The sequence below is a fragment of the Clarias gariepinus genome, chromosome 11, assembly GCF_024256425.1.
Source record: "Clarias gariepinus isolate MV-2021 ecotype Netherlands chromosome 11, CGAR_prim_01v2, whole genome shotgun sequence".
Classification (NCBI taxonomy): domain Eukaryota; kingdom Metazoa; phylum Chordata; class Actinopteri; order Siluriformes; family Clariidae; genus Clarias; species Clarias gariepinus.
The window spans coordinates 2,690,351-2,713,832 of NC_071110.1; the positions used below are offsets into that span (position 1 = coordinate 2,690,351).

General features: G+C 38.9%; 1 protein-coding gene across 1 annotated transcript in view; it reads right to left on the reverse strand.

Annotated features, from left to right (window-relative positions):
• Positions 1-20,932, reverse strand: part of LOC128533685 (telomerase protein component 1-like) — a 31,662-nt gene extending 10,730 nt beyond the window's left edge. Inside the window, exons 1-29 of the mRNA XM_053507975.1 lie at positions 20,826-20,932; positions 17,783-18,420; positions 16,575-16,748; positions 16,207-16,356; positions 15,877-16,041; positions 15,212-15,343; positions 14,991-15,062; positions 14,492-14,613; positions 13,443-13,600; positions 13,096-13,205; positions 12,888-12,966; positions 11,852-12,041; positions 11,161-11,377; positions 10,799-10,951; positions 10,457-10,528; positions 10,234-10,355; positions 9,440-9,511; positions 8,428-8,574; positions 7,509-7,800; positions 7,064-7,185; positions 6,419-6,532; positions 6,213-6,330; positions 5,804-5,992; positions 5,512-5,699; positions 3,634-3,775; positions 3,330-3,509; positions 3,143-3,235; positions 646-778; positions 385-544 (exon numbers count right to left, since the gene is read on the reverse strand). Of these exons, the coding sequence (XP_053363950.1) occupies positions 385-544; positions 646-778; positions 3,143-3,235; positions 3,330-3,509; positions 3,634-3,775; positions 5,512-5,699; positions 5,804-5,992; positions 6,213-6,330; positions 6,419-6,532; positions 7,064-7,185; positions 7,509-7,800; positions 8,428-8,574; positions 9,440-9,511; positions 10,234-10,355; positions 10,457-10,528; positions 10,799-10,951; positions 11,161-11,377; positions 11,852-12,041; positions 12,888-12,966; positions 13,096-13,205; positions 13,443-13,600; positions 14,492-14,613; positions 14,991-15,062; positions 15,212-15,343; positions 15,877-16,041; positions 16,207-16,356; positions 16,575-16,748; positions 17,783-18,388 (4,472 nt within the window). The 5' untranslated portion in view covers positions 18,389-18,420; positions 20,826-20,932. The remainder of the gene's footprint in view (positions 1-384; positions 545-645; positions 779-3,142; positions 3,236-3,329; positions 3,510-3,633; positions 3,776-5,511; positions 5,700-5,803; positions 5,993-6,212; positions 6,331-6,418; positions 6,533-7,063; positions 7,186-7,508; positions 7,801-8,427; positions 8,575-9,439; positions 9,512-10,233; positions 10,356-10,456; positions 10,529-10,798; positions 10,952-11,160; positions 11,378-11,851; positions 12,042-12,887; positions 12,967-13,095; positions 13,206-13,442; positions 13,601-14,491; positions 14,614-14,990; positions 15,063-15,211; positions 15,344-15,876; positions 16,042-16,206; positions 16,357-16,574; positions 16,749-17,782; positions 18,421-20,825) is intronic.
• Positions 20,933-23,482: the final 2,550 nt, after the last annotated feature.

Here is a 23,482-nt window from a genome sequence, read left to right on the forward strand (position 1 = left end):
CAGAACACCTTTAAGTGTTAAAGATATTAAAATAGCAGTTTTTTGGGTAATTAAATGTTCTTGTGCATACTAAAAGGGTATTACTTGGGACCGTGTCAAATGGGGAACACACTGTTGTTGACATTCTACAGAGAACCTTAATGATTTCCACCAGAGAAACAACCAAACAAAATCTTGAGTGACTTAACATTTGCTAATAGTGCAGCGACATTTCTTTACAAAATTAATTAAATAATTAAGGGTTCTTAGCTTACTAAAAGAGTTTTACTTGTCATGGGGCTTGACAAAAAAAAGTAAGTTAGAGTTCTTCTAGCACACTCAACACAAAACAGTTTTATCACTATAGGGGCCTGTATTAATGCCTAGGCATAGCACCACGTTTACCTCTGCAGACTTCGAGCAAGCTGAGAGAATGTGGCCATGGGCACTCTGGTTTCTGGGTTCCTGGCATGCTTGATCACGTTCTGCCAGGTCAACAGGGTATGTGAGGAGCTCAGATAAGTGCACAAGTTTAACAGGGAGTACAGATCTCTCTCTTTCAGACCTGTGCAGAAATGAGCAACAGAAAACATTTTAATCTCGAATACAACTGTAAAGCCACTGTGTTTATTATGTATTAGTGATGATGATGATGGTCAGTCGTACCAGTGGAGCTGACAGTCAGAGCAGCCAGGGTCCAGCTGAGTCCTGTTCCCCCATACTGGTACTGCAGCCTGATCAGACTGTGCTGGATCAGCTCACACAGAGACACCGGGAGACACTGCAGGTTCTCAGTCATCTGGAAATGACACATGGTTTTAACTAGAAGCGCCGCGCCAGTGTCACCTACTTATAACACGGTTCAGCGGTCATTTGACCGCCCATTGTTTTGAATGGGAAGCTGTTGCTGACACACAATGATCCCTAGATGCATTTCACTGCATATCGTACTGTGTATGACTGTGTATGTGACAAATAAAATTTGAATTTGAGATGGCGCCTTCACCCAAAGCAAATAGTTTAGCTCCAAGATCAACTTGCACTTGGACAATGCGGCATTCATTCCCGCGTTGATAATCAGCAATATCTTTTTTTCATATTCAACTGAAAAAAAAAAAAAAAAACTACTACAGAGTCTCTAAGGGGACAAAGGAAGAGAAAAAAAACGGCAGAAGCAAACACCACGATTTTGCCTCGTTTTGTTCAGTGTTGCTAGGCAACGAACCACGCGCCTATTCGGCGGGAACGTGGTTCACACCCTAGGTTTTGTATTTTGTGTTTGCGTTTATTTGCATTGTAGCTCACACTATTTCCCCTCCAATGCCCTACACTGGGGCTTGGCATAAACTTCTCACAGCTCAATGTGCATGTCATTCCCGGGTCTCCACTGGGTGGAACCAGTGCAACCAATTCCCCTCAACATTGTATTCATGATCTCTCTGCTCGCAACACGAGCGCAAGAATGAGCCACTGCAATATGGTAGAGTGCGATGTCTCAGCACACCATTCTAGACACCTTTGTCAAGGCAATGTCATCTTCCATCATCAGCATACAACACGGGATATGACTTTTTCACTACTCCGGATTCACCAGGGTGGTCACTCAGTGGCTAACTACACTATTAAGTTCCAGAAACAGGCAGGTTGTTGCAGCTGGAACACCTCAGCACTTATGGCCACCTTTGTACAGGGTCTGTCAAAAACAAGTCAAGAGAGCATTGTGCCAAGCACTAAGGCCGGTTTGTCTGCCAATTACCGACCGGACTTCATGTCCCCGCCCAGGGCACCAGAGCCCAAAAGGGATCTAGGAAATAACATGCAGCTTGGAACAGCTGACCATATCACTATGAGCAACTGCCATGACTCCTGTTTTGGGTATGGTGATTTAGGCCATACAGTTGAGTTGTTCTCAGTGAAAGCCAAAATGGTAGGGTCATTCATGGCAGGGTAATTACACAAAAAAATTGCTCTCTTGGGAGGGTAATCAGGAGACCTGTTCAGAGACAATTATTGACTCTTTGGCTTCAGCGGCACAATCCTCGAATGGACTGATCCGTTTCCATCGAGGATCCTAGTGTTCTGAATGAGTTGCCTGAAGGGGATTCGACCTCCTCACAAAAACCTTGCTTATATTATTCTGCCCTGTCTTGGGACTCCCTTTGCAAGACCCCATAATAGAGAACTTCTTACCAGCCAGGGCCAAGAAAATATGCAGTTCTTGGGGCCATGCACCTCCTCTCGCAGCATACCCAGTGGTAGCAAAAATCCTGAAATTCCTGTACCAATATTGTAATATGTAATATTAGTTGTGGCCGATCGCTTTTCCAAGGCCTGCAAGTTCATCCCTTCGCCAAAGCTTTCATCAGCAAAAGACATGGGTCAACTGATATTGCATTATGTGGTCTGCTTTCACGCAGAGACCTTGTGGCTGATTACAAACAATTTGCTGGCCAATTTTGAAAGGCATTCTGAGGCCTAATTAGAGCCATGATTAACCTGTCTTTGGACTTTTATCTGGAATCCAACAGGCAGATGGAGAGGTTCGATCAGGCCCTGGAGCGCCTTCTAAGGTCCAATGTGAAAGGCAACCCCACACAGCCAACTTTAGGGGGTGGATGGGGCCTGAGCTTCGCCCAGGACAGCCGATCGTGAAGGTAAAAAAGTTGGTCCCATGGTACATTAGCTATTTAAAATAAAATAAAAATTACCTGGTGGCATACCGCCTGTTGCTCCCCCACTCAATAAGGATGAACCCCATCTCATGGCTTAAGCCTTTCTGTGAAACTCTTTGGCAGTTCCATCGCCCCAGCTCCTTCCCCACCCTAAATTATCAATGGGCCCCGCATACATGGTTATATAAATTTAAGACACGCAACACAATATATTTGGTGGAGCTCCCATTCCACGAACATCACATCCCTCCCTGCACTATATAACAAAAAACGCTTCATAAATTGATATATACGAGAACACTTTCATCCTTAGCATCATAACCAATTGCAATTAAATCTTGTATCCCTTAATTCATTGCATGTTGGTCACCAGAGAGCAGTCATTTCTTTAGTTGCCATGGTTTCACTAGTCTAATATGGCCATACAAAGTAAAGCACCTTTGTATTTTTGCGTCTTCTAAATCAGATACAATTATTAACACGAATGTTACCTTTTCAAAGGAGGCGTAGCTTCTAAGCTCCTCACAGGCCAAGCTGAGATACAGCGGACTCACAGCTCCCTTCTTCATCAGCAGCGTCTGGAGCTGCAGGTACAAACATGTAAGGAGTAACAAGTCAGTACATCACTCATACAGTTTTTCTCAAATACTCATATTGGTCTATGATGTAATATCAGACCTGGTTATTAAAAGCAGAATCACTCAGTTTCTTCCCGTACACACTCAGCTCCTTCTGGACGATCTCTCTCCGGTCCGGGAGCAGTAACGGCCCCAGAGGAAACAACATGCAGCTCTTATTTTTGCTGATAATGCTGTGGAGATCTGAACCTGTAGTGATGCTTAGGACCAGGCACACACCCTAAGAAGATGAAGACAGCATTATTACACAAACAGCTGTATATTATTTTAATATATTGTAAAAAAGAGTATTGTATTCCTAACAATTGTTCCCTAGATATCTGTAAACTCCTCTTTTGTGTTACCTTAGGAATGTATTTTGGAATCCATTCAGAATTTCTTTGCCCTTTAGCATCGTGCACCAGATCTGCTCCATCAATGAGTAAAGCTAGAGATTGGCCTTTCTTCACCTCTTTCAGCTGAGACATCAACTCTGACAGCAGATCTCTGTTAATACATTCTGGATTTATTCTCTCAATCTTAAATTTTTACTACATACTTCCTTTTTCTACATAATGGTAAAACCACTAAACAAATAAAAAGTGGCAAAAAAAAAAGTATGTGAACCTTTTGGAATTTCATGGTTTTCTGCATTCATTTATTATTGAATGTGATCCAATCTTCATCTACTGTAAGTCAAGGGTATTGACAAATATAACTTTAACACTCATTCAACTTAAAAAAAGTAAGTAAACACTTGGACTTAACTGGTTGACCACCCTTGACACCAATAACCTCAACCAGGTGCTTCCTCTAGCTGTGGATCAGACCTGCACATTGTTCAGAAGGAATTTTAGCCCATTCTTCCTGGCAGGACTGCTTTAGCTCTATCATATTCTTTGGACATTTAATGTTTGTGACTCTCTTCAAGTCCATAGCATCCTTATTGGGTTGAGATCTGGGCTCTGACTCCAAAGAGCGTTTTTTGTTCTTTTGAAGCCATTCTGCTGTGGTCATGCTCTGGTGTTTGTCCTGTTGCATCCCCCAATGTCTTTTTGTAAAGACATTTTCACATTATCCTGAAGATTTTTTTGATAAGCTTGTTTATTCATCTTCCCCTCAATGAATGTAAACAGCCCAGGCCCTGATCAAGCAAAGCAGGCCCGAATCATGATGTTTCCTCCACCATACTTTACAGTTGGGATGATGTTTTCATGAAGATATTCAGTGTCCTTTTGATGTCAAATAATCAAATAGTTTAATCTTAGTTTCATCACAAAACATTTTGCCAATACCTCTGTGGAGTGTCAATGTGTTCTTTTGCCATCTTCAGGCAGGCAGCAACTGAGTAAGCAGCGGCTTCCTTTGTGGTGTTCTGTCATAAACACTCTACTTGTTCAGTAATTTTCTGTACTGTAGACTCAGGAACACAGATGTTGGCCAGGGTTGTTTCTTTACCTAATTGATGTGCTTATGCTGTTATGTTCTTCGGGTCATTTTGACTAGGTGCCCACTTTTTGATAGAGTAGCCACAATCTAGAACTATAGACTGGTAAATTTCTTTGTAAATGACTTTGTAACCCTTTCCAGCTTCACGTAAATCAACAATTCATGATCATGGATCCTCTGAAAAATCTTCTTGATAAGGAATTACTTAAATAAGCATATTCTTCTTGTGCAGAGCAAATTTAAAAGGTTTGAGTAGTTGTTACCAGCGCTGGCTGGCAAAGTAGCTCTAGTCCACATCTCCAAACTCATTTTCTTAACAAGATCCAGGTATGCTAAAACCTGACTCCAGTTAGCTTTTCTGAAGACATTAACTCAAGGATTCACATACTTTTTAAGCCATGATACGACGCGTCTGGAGAAGATAGGATTAAGGGCTTTGCTCAAGGGCCCAACAATGGCAACCAGGTGGAGCTTGGGCTCAAACCGCCGACCTTAGAATCAGTAACTCGGTGACTAAGCCCTCTGAGCTACCACTACTCCTGTCCTTAATAAAGACATTTTTTGTGTTATTACAGTATATATTAGGCACATTATATTTGTCAATACTATTGTCTTGAAGATCAACCCCCATTGTATGATAAATTAATGCAGAAAACAATGAAATTCCAAAAGTACTCTTTCCTTCAATACTCTTTCTTGCAAACTGTATATGTTCTACCAAAATATAGGTCACACCGCTACACTAGCATGTACACATGCACAACGTGCTATTGAGAGAAATAAAGGGCTCTTACCTATAAGGTGTGCTGGGAGGAAGCTCCTCCTCCTGCTCCTTCCTCTTCCTCAGCCATTGGACCAAGCAGCGTAGGAGGGGCTCAACCCCAGAAGCTGAATGGCTAGCAGCTGTGGAGTAGGATATGACATCACACATGGGCACTTTCTTCCTCTTGTCTGGAGTTTGGAGCGCATGAGCCAAGGCAGCCTGTTGAAGAAAGAGAGAGAGACACAGAAAAAGAAGAAATTTGTGAGACACTTGTTACCGGTGGGTCCACTTCCATATTTAATAAATGAGACGCAAAGCGTTACCATGAAAGCCGTTTTGCCGACTCCGGCCCCGCCCTCCACAAGCAGAACCCCGCCTTTCCGCTGAGATTCTTCAATTTTCTCTTTCGCCTTTGAAAGCAGCTTCGCTCGCCCGTAAAACTGCTGGCTTTGGGCTTCCTGGTGCACTTCCTGTTCTTTGATCTCTGCTGTCAGATCTGCCTCGTCTGATTCCTGAGCAACAGGTCAAAAGAGAAAACAAAAACACTGAGGAGGGTGAAATATTGGCCATCTGATCACACAGCTCATTATATAGTATATTATACTTATGTTATAAACATAAATTATGCTGAATCACACGGTGTTATATTGATATCATCTCTACATTGTTTGGCATTAAATCATTGGCTGATTTGAAGTTTATTTTAGTATTGTTTTCATTTTGATGCCTGACCTCAACAAAAAGATTCTGTATAACAGACCACAGATCCTCCATTACAGCCTTTGCGAAATCCTCCAGAGCTTTAACGTACGCTTTTCCATCTACAACTCCGCCCCACTCACACGGGTAACTACAGGCATACAGAGAAGAACTCACGGTGCATAACAACGCAACACTTACTATCTAAATAAAGTAAATCGTCTGGATTCAATTCTTACTTTTCTGTCACTCTTAAGTCGTTGTTCTTGATCCATTGCTTCAGGTCTTCCATTTTAGCTGCAGTTTCTTTCGATTCAGCTGCAAAATCGTCTCTCCAAGCCTCAGGCACTGAACTAAAAAAAAAAAAAAATAAATAACTACTTCATTCAACTGGATGCCTTGCAAACTCTTATAGAAAAACACAAATGATGTTTAAAATAAATAATTGAAAAATTATAACAAGAACTAAAAATTAGGTATGACAAATTTATCATATGATTCTGATGATGAATTTGTGATGATTTCTGAAGTCATTTAATGAGACTGGGAAGCAAGAGAAGAAACCTAAATTAACTCAATTCTACAAAATATAAAAGGAATTAAATCATCGGATGGTAAAAAGTTATTATTAACAGACACAATATATATTGTTTAGTTTTTTTTTTTAATTGATCTCCATTTCTTTATAACATTGTTTATTAGGTTAATTATATATAAAATGTAGACTTGGTACAATGACACTGTACCAAATCTATATACAATTAACCAGATAAAATGCTGCACTTCAGATATTTTGCTATTTAAACGTGTTGAAGTGGTACAGAGGCTTGTTGAGATCCAGTCCTGAGTCTCTGAGAGCAGAAGGTTAGAAGGTGAGTCCGTACCTGAGCAGCTGAGGAGATCTGAAGTAGAAGAACATGCGGCTCTGAGCAGAATCAGGAAACACGGCCTGAAACTGACGGATCTCCATCTCTGTGACCGACAGACCCTCAGGAGCCGACTTCAACTGACACACACAATTAGAAAGCTATAAATATGCTCATAGGATATGTGGTTCTCTTAAATAATCAAATTAATTAACATGATAAATATTTTACATAAACCATTATAATGATAATTTAACGGCATACAACTGGAAAAATTATGATTTTGGACACTGTCGTCCTGAATAATGACCATAAAATACCTGCCAGATTTAAAGTATAAAATGACCTAAATGATCTTAAAATATATCAATTTGTGATCAGATTGCAGCCTACAGGACACCACAGCAATTTAAATCATACAATTGAATTAATTAAAACTTTTTTTTTTTTTCCGAGTCCTTACCCAGCTGTAGTGAGGCAGGTCAGGCAGCGAGGGCCGAGGAGGCACCAGGCCGTACCTTTCTCCCAGAATTCCCAGCAGCACCTGGCAGCGACAGACCTCCTGGAGGCAGATCTCAGCGGCGCGTGCCGATTCATCCTTAGTGACGCCCCAGCGCAGGTCCACCTCCTGCAGGTGGAGGCAGAGGGAAGCCGCCCGCCGCCGTAACTCCGGGAAAAAACTGCGGACCAGGACGTCTCGCTCGCCGTGCATGTCTCTGAACGTAGACGAGATGAAGACACGGACGCTGCGCCACCTGACCACGGAATGAGGTAATGTTAAATTCCTTAACTGAGAAATATAAGTTAAAAGTAGTTTCATAATTACTCATCATGGGCCATTTTAGAGCCTACTTCATAATTACGTTAGGGTAAGCTTAGGTGGAGGCATAAACAAGGAAAACACTAGGAATAAAAAATCTGTTGTACGAATATCCAACATTAGGTAACGTTAATCAGAAACCAGAGATGGGGTCTCCACTACTTAATGTAGTTACATCATTATTTTATTTTATGTATTTTCTTATTGTAATTCTTGCATTATTTAACATTTCTGATGACATCACTGATATTTCAGATATATTTTTGACAATTATTGTCAAATAATTTTTTTCATACACTACTATTTTTTTCCTCACTTTTCATTTTTTTGAGCTATAGACTCTCTCACTTCACTTTCTGTTTTAGTTTTTTCTTTCCTTTATAAAGTTTTTGTTATTTATTTTACTACAACCTCATTTTTGCAGTTTTTTTTAATTTATTTTTATTTGTTCTTTTTACCATGACTTTTTCAAAGAACCTTCTTTCTTTTTTCCAGAACAGAGCAGACATGTTCAGATATTTACAGTTCTGTTGTGTATGGAGGTACTATGGAGGTACTGTACCTGAGTTTGGGAACTGCAGGCAGGGGTATGATGTCACTGGTTCTCTCTGGTTTTGCAGGAGAACCTGTTGGAGGAGGAATCTTGTGCAGTTTGTCGATTTGGTCCACATGATCCAGTAGTCGAGAGGAACCACGCTCTGAAATAAACCTGTGAGGGGGAAAAAAAAATCATTTCATGATACACCATACAGTATAGTCTGTCCCCAGTATATCATCTGCCCCTCTGATCCACAGTTACACCCAAACTCCATCTCAACCCCTATTACCCACATTTTATTCCACATATGCAATTGTAATAATTTAATTTATGTACAGTTTTTTTTACATCCAAATTTACATTAGGCTCAACACTTGATATTTCTTAGATCCATTGGCATCAAGAGTTTTACATGATGTAAGGTCCCATACATTAGTGTGAATGGACCAAGTAGACTTCTTCAGAACACTTGAGAGACCATGACACCCTAATGATCATTCAAAACACATAACACCCTGATTAAATATGTAACCCTTTTTATTCTTCTTCCTTTAACCATTGGTGTTGACACTTTAGCCCACCATGTCACCAAGAATCTACACCCATCAGCCATAACATTACAAAACATTAAGAACATTATGGTGTACGTTCAACTTGTGTCAGTCATCTCTGGCCCCTGGAGGCATGACTTCACAAGACCTTTGGGGTGTGATGTGGTGTCTGCATTATATCACCCAGGGGTCATGGTCATGAGAGTCGTCCATATAAAACGCTTGTGCCATCCAAAACCGTCAAACCTCTAGAATTTATGTATGCTAGTTTTGCAATTACAATACACTGCACATCATTTTAGCAAACAAGGACCATTATGTTATTTTATATCAACAGACTTACAAAAAAAAACAACACTCAGTGACTTTAATCTATATTTGTAAATAAAGCATTATCATCATCATCATCATCATCATCATCAAAGTGATCATCATCATCTGATGTATGAGATCATCAATCACTTTATACATAAATGTCATGCTACCTGAGGATCTGCTCACTGAAGCCACACAGGGTCACGATTTTAGGATCATCTTCAGCTTCTATGAGTGTGTGACTGAAAATACAAAAACACAAGAGTGGAGACGGTTAAAGCCGGATTGTGCTACTTAATACTAATTGAAGTCCGTCTGAGGGCTCGGTCACACCTGCTTCTTTTTCATGCAAACCAAGAGGCTTGTTTTTGTAGGACTTTACATAATATACTGCTTTCTTTTCTGCCCTACAGATATTTTCAGAAGACAAAATAATCATGTATAACAAGGTTTGCACTTAAAAACACAATGTGCCTAAGACTTTTGCTCAATATTGTACATACAGTAACTCTGAGTGATGTGACAAATGATGACATTAATAAAAAACCAACACAGGAATAAAAAACAAATGTTTGTTTGTATGTTGTTTGTAGTTTTTTTCTCCAGGAAAACACATAATACCAATTACAAAACACAAAACTTAAAAAAACAGACTTTAATTTTCTTGAGCTTTAAAGAACTGCTCATATATGCTTGGCAGGAGGGTTGCCAGGTTTGTGCAAAGAATTTCCACCCTAAAAAAAAAAAAAAAATAATAATAATTTGCATTCTATGTGAAACTGGACAACCAGGCACAGTATCCATGTTACAGCCACAGGTTACAATAAATATATATATATTAAATATATATATATAGTTTATATAAATATATTATTTACACAAACATTTTGCTAGAGCTTATCATTATATATCATACACTCGAGTACCTTTCCAACGTGTTAGACTAATTTTGAACTGAACTTACGATTGGCTGATTAAAATGTTCACCAATAAAGGCTCGCTGATGGAGAGTTTCTTAAATCTTTTAACTGCACACGTCGTTACCCATTCAATCGCATGATCCCCCAACATGATGATGTTATCAACCTGAGTCACAAAAAAAAAAGAAATAAATAAACAAACACTGATACAAATATTCAATTTAAAAGTATTCAAAATATTACGGCTCATATAATTTAAATGGAGACCTTTGATTTCTCCTCAAGAAGCCTGGAGAAGAATTTATTCGGTTCTACTTTTGAAGATGAATCCCCCGAGTCCTGGCAGAAAAAAAAGGGGGGGCAGAAGACAAATAATTAACAATATCTGATTTAACAGTCTATTTTGGAAATATGAAAATCGGGATAATAACATGTAATAATGTATATGAATATAATCACCAATAATTTAGCTATATATAAAATAAAATACTTTTTTTATTTTAAAGTATCAATAATTAATTAAATTTAATTAAATAAAATTTTGTGTTTTGCAATCATGAGATTTTTATACTAGATTGCAACACAAAAAAATAAAACCCAGTGACTGACCATGATCAGGTTGGACACGGTCCTCACGTTCTCTAAAAGCTCATGGGACTTAATCTGGACTTCCTGGAAACCATCGTGGTCTGCGATGACGAATTGTGTGCGCTCACTGCAGTAGCAGATCATCATGGCCAGGAGCAACGCCACGTCCTTCATCTAAAACACAAAGCGGGTCATGTGACCTCTGCCCCTGGTTTCCTCATCATCCAAATTTACAGTTAACGTGTGTCTGATTAAACTGACTGTGAGTGAGTATGCGTCTACATGGTGAAGGTTTAAAAGGACATTCTGGAACACTTCAAAGTTTAAATTATGAAACTTTTCACAGTGTTACAAAATAACAGATACGAGATATTTCTCCTCACCGAAGCTGAGAGGTTTGTGTTCTCCGTCTTTCCGTCTGAAGACTCAGGAGGGATGCAGAAATCAATGTTTTGCTTTCCTTGAATCCCCATGTATCTCCAGAAGATGATGAGTGTGTGTCCTGACAGAGGAGGGATGTTGTACGTGCAGGAGATCCCTACGGCTTTGTCCAGGGCCTGACGGTAACGCTGCAGCAGCTCTGGAGTGAAGCATTTCTGACTGATGGAGAAAGTTTTGTGATTATGGTTTTATATTTGATCATGCACTATACACTATATTTCTTCTCTACACGCTACACTTGATTCCCTGTGTCTGAAACTGTGTAACAGAAGCCACTAAACTCACTAAAAAAACCCTCAAAACTTCCAAAAGCACAAGCCCAGTATTTTTACAAAAGGTTCTATAACTGTGCCGAGTTTCACAATCCTACTTCACAAACTCGTACAACCTGTAAAGATGAATGCTTTCTTAATAGCATTATAATAATAAAATATAAATAAAAGTACAGGGAATTGATCCGACGCCAACTCTGATGATAAAATGACACAAGAGTAACCTAGTGAAAGTTTCACTTTTCAGCAAAACACGTCATCATCAGCGAACCACCTGTGTATTGGAGTATACACCTCGACTACAACACATGGCAAGTAGAAAAAGGAAGATATCAGTGAATAACCATCGTTAGATACAGACCTGGCTCTCTGGTGCTCTCGGAGTTTTAAGTTGTACATAGCGCGTATGTAAGGAATTTTGAGTGTATTGCGGAGCCCCTTCCGGCGCAAAATCGACCAATGGGTTTGAAGTCTGGATTTCCTTGGTATCTTCTTTACGATCCTTCGCAGGACTTCATTCTTGCCCATCGTCCCCTTTACACCGCAGCCAACTGGAGAGAAGCAAAACACAGGAGGTGGACAAGGAGTTAGGGTAACAAAAACATCAACTGATAAAAAAAAAAAAAAAATGAAGTGAATTCAACTGTGTGATGATGACTGGCCTCTATCATCTTTATAAAATGCTTGTTTTTATTACAATTATACTGTTATTCATTTCTTCACATTTTAGCTCCCAAAGAGCCAGATGTTCTTATATTTGAATGTAGTGTTGAACAGTTTTGTCTGAAGGACTCGTCCAGTCCATGTGTGACCTGTCAATCATTCAAGCATAAAAACATCTAATCCATGTCCTGACCCAGCGAGAAACAAGTGCAGATGATGACAGATGGTCAGGCGGTTATTAGTTACTGCTGATGCTGAATGCTGAGTGGTTGGAACAGACGAGAGGGGAAACGAGGTCGCTGCTGAGATTGGTACATAAACAACCAATTTTAATATTTTGTCTTTAAGCACTGCGCAGCCTGTCGCAGTAAAACATTTGTTCCCAATTTTTTTTATGTAATCTGCATCATTTAATTTAATTCCCTAAGAAGAAATGGGAAAGGGGCAAGACTTTCAGTTTTTTATAAGCCTTTTTTTTATAAGTAATCTGTATACTCAATTTTATGTTCTTGTTAGATTTAAAAAGTAAATATAAATAAAAAAAAACAAAACAAAAAAAAACAGCCATTTAAAGATTATTTTAATACAACAATACAGGTTCATTGTTTCATTATTTCATCACCACCAGAAATACAATAGAAATATCACTACGGCTGTGTTTTATTCAGAACAAGTGTAGAGTAGATTTAGTGCACTTCAGAACACGTCCTGTAGAGTGAGACTGTAAATCTTACCCAACTTATTGAGCTCCATGATGACTTTATACGCTGACAGGAAGCGAAAAGGGAACTGTCTGCTCTGAATCACGGCCGACTGAGACCAACACACACACACACACACACACACACCTCATTAATGTGTGTCAGAGATTGAGAGAGAGAGAGAGAGAGAAAGAGAGAGAGAGAGAGAGAGAGAGAGACACACACACACACACACACACACCTTTGAGCTGAGTCGTTTGAGGATCTTCTCGTGGTGTTTGAGGCTGATGCCCTGTGTGATCATGTTCCTCAGGTTCCTCAGCATCGCCATGAAGGGCAGAGAGTTATTATCTATAAACACACAGCACACTTCAGTTTTTTTTATATTAACCTGCTTGTTCTGACACATTATAGAGATTTGTATGGTTAAGAGAGAGACAAAAGACAAGACAAAAACATGGGCTAGTGAGGGAATATCTGTTTAGACTTCCACAACATATGACAGAAAGTATGATAGGTTGCTCTTTAATAAATAAAAAATAGCCAATCAAAAAGAAAGACGGATAAGAGTAGGGTTTTTATTCAGACCTATGAGTTTTTCCCAGGTGGTGGCGCTGTTTCCTTTCTGGCTCAGCAGCGTCTCCCACGTGTCCGGCTGCTTCAGTCTCATCCTCTGATTGGCTCTTTCACTCTGCCACACCCCACTGAGCCCGCTGCGCCAGAACGCCCTCACGTCCGCCGGGTACCTGCACACACACACACACACACACACACAGGATATTTACATGTCCTTTATTTATATGCACAACGTTCCTTTGTCATGCACATACACTTTCTAAGGTACTTTCTCCCCGTTTAAATTCTCTGTTCCTGTGTTAGTCCCTGTCCTCGCACTATGTAGTGTCTGTAACTTTTTTTTTTTTTTTTTTACTCAAATCTTTCACTGATCTTAACTCTCATTTAGATAAAACTTGGCCAATTTAGATTTCACATAAAAAGACATAAACCTAAAAAAGCGAAATTGTTAAGATACTGTAACATGAATTTGACGTGGTTACGGACACTACAGATTTTTTGCTTTTTAAGGTTTTACCCCAAAAAATGTAAGCAACAATTTTTACAGGTCATATGCTTCTAGAAGCTTACACCAATTTAAGTATCAATACTTAAAGAAATATAAATTAGCATTTTAAATGATTATTGTTTAAAGAGAGACAGTATAACGCTAAAACGCTGTTTCGGGGCACGTGCTGAAGTTACTGTAGCAACTTGAGCCGTTTTCAGGGAAGCCAGATTGGTCACTTCCATGTTGCATAAACTATGACATGCAAATACTTTCTGTATTATATGTATAACATGAAAAAATTAAATAAAATCATGAGCAATACTGTGTTTTGTACGTTACTGTATATTGAAGCGTTGCTCAGTTATAGTGTAAATTAATACACCAAGCCTCACTAATACTGATTTTTAAACTCTTTTTTTTTCCACTTTGGTCCACTTCTTAAATAAACCCTCTCACAAGGTAAACCTCCATGCGTGTGGCTCTAAAGTGTGGTGTATCTCATTCTGTAATTATATTTGTTATTTCTGTGTGATCTCTTTATATTTAAGGTGAGTTATACTACAGTCCGTACTTTCTCCCGAGGATGCTCATGACCATCTCGGACGGCTCTTTGATATGGAGTTGTTTTATCAGCTTCTTTATATTAAACTCTTTCTCTTTTTTATCCACCACTGGTCGCTGTTTTGACTTCAGCTAAAAACAGAGAGAGCGAGGGAGAGAGAGAGAGAGCGAGAGAGACAACCAACAGAACAAAAAAATTGTAATCAAGAAGACAAAAATATGTACATTAATTAAGCATTATACAAATATTGTATTTTATATTATTTTAAAATTATCCAAAAAAAAAAAAATCTAATCCAAATACAAAAACTCTGATATTCTGATGGCTCTCTCTTCCTTCTTTTCCATATAACTTTCATATCTAATTATCTTCATAACACATATCTATTTCCTAAAATTCAGTGATGTCCGTGTAATTAAACAGTATTGGAACACAGCCTCTGACCAATCAGAATACAGAGAAACATATCGAACCAAACATCAATGCACACATCAGACAGGATCCTTACATGATGCTGAAGAGTATGTGCATCTGACGCAAGGAGCTTTGCCCAAGTATTCCACTCCTCAGAAGATACTTCCTACGTACACACACACACACACACACACACACACACACACACACACACACACACACAAAATTTCAGTGGGACCAAGCATAAATTGCTGCTTTAGAAATTTGCTGTGTGTCTGTTTCAGTGTGTGTGTGTGTGTGTGTGTGTACTGATACCTTCTGTTTCTTCTTCATGTATTTGCAGCGGTGTTTGCGGGTGTTGTACTTGGCCAGCTGATACTCGCTGAACTGTTTGAACTTGTCAGCCAGAGCTTTTTTCAGAGCTGAAGGCAGAGACCTGCTGAAACACTGAAACCACAAGAAAAGAATTAGATATTACACACACTTTATATAATGAAGGCTGGAGCCTATCTCAAGAGACTTGGGGCATGAGGCAGGGTACCCCCTGAACGGGGTGACAATCCGTCACAGGGCACACACACACACACACACACACACACACACACACACACACACACACACACACACACACACACACACACTCACACGGGCAATTTGGGAATGCATGTCTGCGGACTGTGGGAGGAAACCGGATTACGTGGAGGAAACCCACCAAGCACAGGAAAAACCTGCAAACTTCATGCACACAGACCAGAGGCAGGAATCGACCCAAGAGCCTGAAGGTGCAAGGCGACAGCGCTAACCGCTAAGCTAATTCTCTGCTGCAAAATACGTATAATACTAAACCACACAATACTATAACCCCCCCCCCCCAACTACCATATGAACACTACAGGTCACTATAATATGACTATGGCTGTCAAAGTAATAGCACTGTGTGTGTGTGTGTGTGTGTGTTTTAATAAGCTCTCCCAGCATACCGTGCTGTATATCCTCGTCACTTCCAGCCAATCGGATGGCAGCCGCACGGCGGAGCAGAAATACCTCCTCAGGTGTGATTTAGAGTTGGGCAGGTAAGCAGCGAGGGCGAGCAGGAAGTTGGCGGTGATGCGAACGTTCAGTTCCTGTCTGGTGTAAACAGCCACCTGGTGCAGCAAAATTATGTAACAGGATTTCATTGAAGATGAACTCATTACTACAGGGACAATGCAAAAAACCTTTGAAGTAGAGAAACTATGTGACCCCTATAGACACACCCTGGACACCACACAGACACACACACACACACACACACACCACCTTAAGCATACCTTAAGCAGGAACTCAGGGTCGCTCAGGGTGATGTCGGTACCCAGGAGTTTTATTTCACTCCACACACTCCCTTCTTTATCCCAGTCCACCTGGCCTGGAGATTGGCTTTTATGGACCAGGGAGCAGCAGACCAAATTCAGCAGCTTGTACTGGTTGTAGAAATCACAAGCAGACAGAGAAAAACAAGAAACATTGAAATGTTTTTGGAAGAGCCAATAACAGAGCATTAAAGTGGAACATTACAGAGTTCGAAATGGCAGTTAATGGCAGGGTCTTGTATAATGCCATGAGAGTCAAAAGAGCTCTTTTTAAAATTCTGTGTTTTAAAATTAAGATAAACTGAAAAGAATTAAATGTATAAAACCACCTTCTTTTCCTTCCATAATTCTTCAGCTTCATTTGATCCAGAGTCGAACTCTTCAAACCCTTCATCCAGCTCAAGCGTCTGCTTCTCCTCTTCCTCATTCAGCCTCAGACTCAGGACAGGAATCTCAGCCGGGGACTCACCGTCACTCTCCATCTGTTCCTCATGAGCCGAGGACTTTAAAAGCACAGATACAGACTTCACACACTGATACCTTAAATCTGTTATATCATAAACTACATGCAATAGTTAACAGACATAATATTATAATATAACAAGGATATTGCTTAATGTATCACTATTCATTATAGGTCACATGACTGTATGTATGTATTTGCATTAGATCACTTTTTTCTTTTTAAACCTGTGATACAGTAGATGCATTATGTCTGGCCCTTTTTTCAATAACAACTGCCTTAATATTTGAGTTCAAGTTTTATTGTCATAGGCACAGTAAAGTAACGTGTACAATGGAATTCTTAGTTCAGTGGCCATGATTTAGGGGAAGTAGATGAGGTTATTACAGTTTGTTTGAAGTAGATAGAGGTTAAACTTACAGATTGACTAATAGCGACTCCAGGGAAACTTATTCGGGCTACTTTTGAGAAACTACTAAGAAATATAAAGATATTTCAAAACAATGTAAAGTTCTGGTGTATTGTGTTACTCGAGTAACTCGAGTCTAATACTTGATTGTATTAGTGATGACATTACAGTATTATTGCTCCAGACTGACTTAATTATACTTTGGAGATACTTAGAGGTACACTGAAGCGATAGATTGGTACTAATGATGGCATCATAACTGCAAAATGACTTTACTGTAATCTGAAGTAGCTTAGTGGTATTACAGAGCAAGTTCTCACTAATAATGTGACTTAGCAATGAGACTCATCATTACTCTAGAACACCTTATAGTACTATAAACTAATAGTTTTTGTTTCAATGTAATGTAAAGTTACTTCATGGTCATCTTTTTATCCCCGATTGACATTTACATATACAAGAATTTAGGTTTAACTATACACTCTTTTTTTAAGATACAGTAATAAGAGTTAAAAATACCCATAAAACATCCCTGAGCCCACCTTAAATTAAGCAATACTACGGCCTGGTCTTTAAAGCAATGCATAAAGCTCTAAGAGAAAAACTTTCTAAACTCCAGTAAGCGCTTCTATGAGAGCTGCTAAAGCTGATGGGAAAATCCAGACCTCATTTAGCTCCTCACTGTATGACGAGAGATCATCAGTGGAGCACACTTCATCATCCTCTATTTTTATCTCTCCAGGTTCATCACTGGGACAATTTTGAGCTTCTGGGCCAGTGGGTGGCGCTGTGCTGTGAACCAGTGAACTCAGAGGTTGGGAAGAGCAGAAAGAAGAGCCAGTAATGGGGTCAGACATCAGCTGAGTGTTCTCAGTGCTGAGCAGAGAGGAGGACAGCAGGCTGGATGAGGTGGACAGCAGAGAAGAGGACGAGGCTGTAGAGGACAGGATGGATGAGGTGGACAGCAGAGAAGAGGACGAGGCTGTAGAGGACAGGCTGGATGAGGTGGACAGCAGAGAAGAGGACGAGGCTGTAGAGGACAGGCTGGATGAGGTGGACAGCAGAGAAGAGGACGAGGCTGTAGAGGACAGGCTGGATGGACGGAGAGCTGGACATGACAAGGTCAGGTTCGCCCATGAAGGAGGCCGGAGGAGGAACAATGGGGCCTGAGTGAGGATCCTGTTCTCCAGACTCGGACCAGTGCGGCGTGAGTTTTGCTGAGCCTCCATATCAGGGCTCGGGTCCGGCTGGAGCGGCGCGGCTTCCCTCATTTCTGAAGGAGCTCCTTTTCACCTACGAGTTTCTGAAGATTAAAAGGAAAGAGCAGAGGTTATATAGTGGGTGTGTTAGGTCTGAGTGAGTGTGTGCCGTCTTTCCACACAAAAACGTTATCAATGGGACGGACCTTCGGACTTTGGTCTCCTCACAGAGCGACAGTATATGGTTAAAAGCAAATGTTTGCACACCCTTAAAGGTGTGCAAACGAAATTAGAAATGAAAATGTTTCTCAAAGCTTTACATTTATCTCAAAAACAATACAAAAAGATTGTTAAGCGTCTTTGTCATTTATCACATAAGGGTACACAAACCTTTGCACTCTTGATCCACACAGGGATCAACTTACAGTATACACCACAAAACCTACAGAGAAGGTATCGTAATTCCTGTTGTTTATGATGTTCATCATCTCATTTTTATAATTCTTTGAGCGTGCCGTTGCCTCCATTGTATTTTTCAATCATGTATGTACTATATACCTATTTATATACCATAGTCACACAAATATATTTTCAGTGCACATGGGTAGGAGTATAAACATTACAATTTGGAAAATGAGATACAGGGTCTTCTATCCAAAAGCAAAATTTATTCAGTATCACAATTAAGGGTTAAATATCTTGTTGAAGGCACCATCAGTGTCTCTGTGTCAGTCCTGGGGTTTTATACATCATCAGAGCTTAAACATAACTAATGAGCTATTCAGTGTGTCAAGGCATTCATCTATTAACAGTCACTAATCTCTGGGTGTTCCTTCCTCTATAGCTTTGCACAACTCTGGTCCTTCCAGTCTACTGTCCAAGCAAACGTTCTAATGTTTACCGATCTGCACAAGCTTTCTTTTATAAAAGCTTTCTTTGTTTTCCCAACCCTTATATTCTCTTTCTGTCTCTCTCATATTTAGCCAACTGTATGTTTCTGTATGTTTATTTCTTTTCATACGACTCCCATAAAGTTTACTGTCTTATGTGAAGAATATGTATCTGAACCCAATTAACCCACGTAATGATTACTGAGTTTGCTGACTTTTTATTTTTCCACATCTTTGCTTAAAGTAAAAAAAAAAAATAAAAAAAAAATAAAAAAATATATATATATATATATATATATATATATATATATAAAATACAGAATGAAATCTAATCTATAAATATAGCCTAGGGCAAACAAATGGAACATGTATATATGGACAGTCCATCTTCAGTAATAAATTCTAACCATGTACCTGTGACCCTGAAGGATATTAAATAATTAGTCATCATTAAACAGTCCCGTGTAAAAATCTTAAGCACACGTTTGTATTTTTGTACAAACTTTGCATTCGAGCATGGCATGGTGGCTGAGTGGTTAGCACTGTGGCTTGAACCTTCAGGGTCCAGGTTTGAGTCTCGTCTCGGGATCAGTGTGCATGAAGTTTGCATGTTCTCCCCATGTTTCCCAGGTTTCCTTTGGTTTCCTCCCACAGGCCAAAGACATGAGGATTAGACTAACTGTGCCAACGTGTTATTGAGTGTGTATATGTGTGCCCTGTACCCCACCTTGCTATAAGTCTCCTGGGATAGGATCCAGGCCCCCGTGACCGTGTATGCAGGATAAATCGGTATAGACGATGAGTGAGTAAGTGATGATTCATGCAAAGAAAATAAAAGAATATTACAGGAAAATATATGCAGGTCAGAAAAGGCTACTTTTTGGAGATTTTTTTTTTTTTTAAAGAATTGAAAAAAAAAAAAAAACGTTTTGCATGCATGACAAAGAACAGGTGTGACAAAGAAGTCCTGAGAAGGCCTGTGACCGGTTCTGCAGGATGTTCAGTAAAACTAAGCAGCTCCTTATTCCCTTATACAACTGTATATATAGTGCTTATAAAACTGCACTTATGAGACTATATTTATTATCTCTTTTGTTTAATCAGTTACTGATTACTGTTGTTTTATAGTATTTTTTTTCTTCTAATTTCCTTGGGACATCATTACTCTACAGCTGTTATTTACATGTCTCTAAGACTTATAGACACAGTACTGTCAGCTGGAGAGGACCTGAGCTTTACAACAAGCATTTCTACATCAAACCATCACTGACACTCTCTAAGAAATGACTCTGACTCTCTAACAATCTCATTTCTGTGCTGTAGGTGAGAATGGGTCTGTTTCTACAGCAACCTTTAATCTCCCCTTTAAACCAACACTGATTAACGACTTCAACAAAACTATCTCCTCGCAGTAAATGTTCAGATACTGACACTAACTAACCAGTAATCTACACTTACTGACTTTATAACTCCAGCTTTATTTACACACCCGTATAAAAGCTAAACATCTGGTGCACAGACTAATAAACACACCGACTCGACCGGGTAATGCGCAGGACTTTCAGTCTGTGGAAGTAACAGTGTATCAAACATCAAAGCAGCAGAACATAAACACTTACCGACACGTTAAAGTGTGATTCCTCTCTTAACTTGTGTTGTGATAAGCGGTCACTTCGCATTTCCTGACTGTCCAGGAATCAATCGCTGACACCCCTTTACCGTAATGACCGATATATAAGCGCATTGGAATTTACAATCGGGAGATGAACACCTAGTTAACTAACCTGAGTAGCGTCATTGCCTATTAAAGAGTTTGTAGAAATTGCTAAAAGTTTAAAGCTTAAAATAATCTGCTGGTCTTTGATGTATTCAGTGATATTATTATTATTATTATTGTTATTATTATTATTATTATTTCAGGTTGAAGTCCACGTACATGTCTGTCTGTCTTTATGAACTGATATATATATATGAACTGATAGATATTGAGTCTTGGGATATATTCACTCAAATGTACTTTAAAGAGGAACTGTAATGTCCATGCAGTGACATGCAGCTGGGGTAGAAAGATGCATACAGTATCACAAGACGAATTATGGGGGAAAGTGCATAATATTTAAAATTACAATAAATGGATATACTTGTAAATAGAGGGGTTTAGGAAAAATAAAAAAAAATCAAATATGTGCATTCATTACCATTATTACAAAATTCCAAACTGTAAAAAGCATTAATGTCCTCCAGGGTTGGAAACTGAAAAATTGATTTTAATTCTGGAAGCAAATATTTGTGGTAAAATTAAAATTTTGACTTTTGCGCATCTTTTATCTTTTTCATCTGCAAGGATTTAAACTGACGACCTGCCTGGACTTTCTGTGCTAATCTAATCCAGCCTTAAACTGCCTTTTCAACCACATATTATATTCTAATCCTAACCTATCGCTATTTCTGTGTAACAAATAGGGATTCTCATATTGATCATTCAAGCATTAACCAATATTAAGAATTTTGTCCATTTTAATACTATCGGTTTAACAGTTTAAAAAGTCTTTTTCTCTCAAGTTTTTTTTAAGCTTACTGCATAGTGAAAGAAGAAAATGCTATACATGGGTGCATGTCGACGCCTGCAACCTCACGTGCCTATTTTGCATGAGCCAGCACCTGCTTCCCCTTCACTTAGTTAACTGAAAGCATTAGTGTTGCCATAAAAGTGCTTAATTAATTAAGGTAAAACATCGCATTGTCATCTCAAAATAAATTTAATTCTGGCATGAAGCCACCATTTCTGTCATAGAGTTAGTGTACATAAGCTAATTAACATTAAAATGATAGTTCATCCAAAATAAAATAAAAATTTCAAAATGAAATTTATTTAACCTTGAGTTCTTTTAAATGTGTAAAAAAAAACGTGTCTGTTGGTCAACACAAAAAGATTTAATGAAAATGTGTAATCAAACAGTTGATGAGTTTCTACTGACATCCATTGTACTGTAGAAGTCATCGTGGACCTTCATTTTCTTCAAAATATCTTCAAGTTTAAAACAAGAAAGAATCTTCTACATGTTTGAAGCAACAAAGATGTAAAAATATATATATATATATTTGGGTGAACTATCTCTTCAATAAAATGAAACCCTTTTTTAATTTGTTTAAAACATTTGGCCCTTTTTTTGTACACTGTGTGGAAATATTAATGGCGTGTGGAAACAGGCTGATTACACCAAAGTTTAGTGATGGTCAAGAACTTAATGGTATCTTGATTTTGAAAGTTTTTAAGTTAAAGGCCTTACATGTGACCATCAAGACCACTTCACCAGGTAAGAATAATGCGTGTTGCAAAATAAAACAAGACTTTAATGGTATAAAAAATGCATTTTCATTGAAATTGAAGTTACGTCCTTTTTGTTGTACTTTATCCTAGGCTGAAATAGATTTGGATGAAAGCTGCTTTGATGTTCTTGCAGTTGCATCTACAATTCTTACAAATAATTGTTATAGTAATGGATCAAACATTAAAAAGAGCAAAATATGTTGTGAAATTTTATAGCATTGCCTTAACAGAGGACATTCCAGTCAAGCAAATCTTGAAAGAACTTTCGGAAAAAGTCAGTTGGAACCCAACACCAAGTTTAATCCAAACCGTGCAGCTGTATTGGATGTTGCAATCTGTGGCGTTACAAGAGTCTCATACAGTACAACCCTAATAACAGACTGGTCATTAGGTTTTCTGATGACAAGGGCTGATATAAGGGATCCATTGATCTGGGAGGTCGTAAGAGGAAATTTTTACGCCATCTCCTGGAAGCACTGCTTGCATAGTATTTAGATGATACATAGTATTTAGAAGAATTGTATATATAATTGCAATATTGATTGCAATATTCTAAAAATAATAAATTTAATAAATGTAATATCATTAACATTAATTAAATAAAATGCTTTGTAAATATCCAATGTTTCTGCCACGGTACCATAGTTATTGTTAATGTTGTGTGGTCTGTGGACTGAAAAGCTTTCTAACTGGATCATTGTGCAACACAATGTTCTTGTTTTGTTAAGAATTTCACTGCTGCTTCATCAGGTTTTAAGACAGTTTAAATGACATTTGAGGTTTGTGTCTGGGAACTTTGCATTTGCCATTTATCTGGTTGGCATGGGGTGCAAATAAGTAGTGCTAGTTTATCTTGCTTTTGGCACAATTGCTTATTGATGTTGTTTGCATAGAGACAGAAATCAAGCCTGGCCGGGAATCGAACCCGGACCCTGGAGGTGCAAG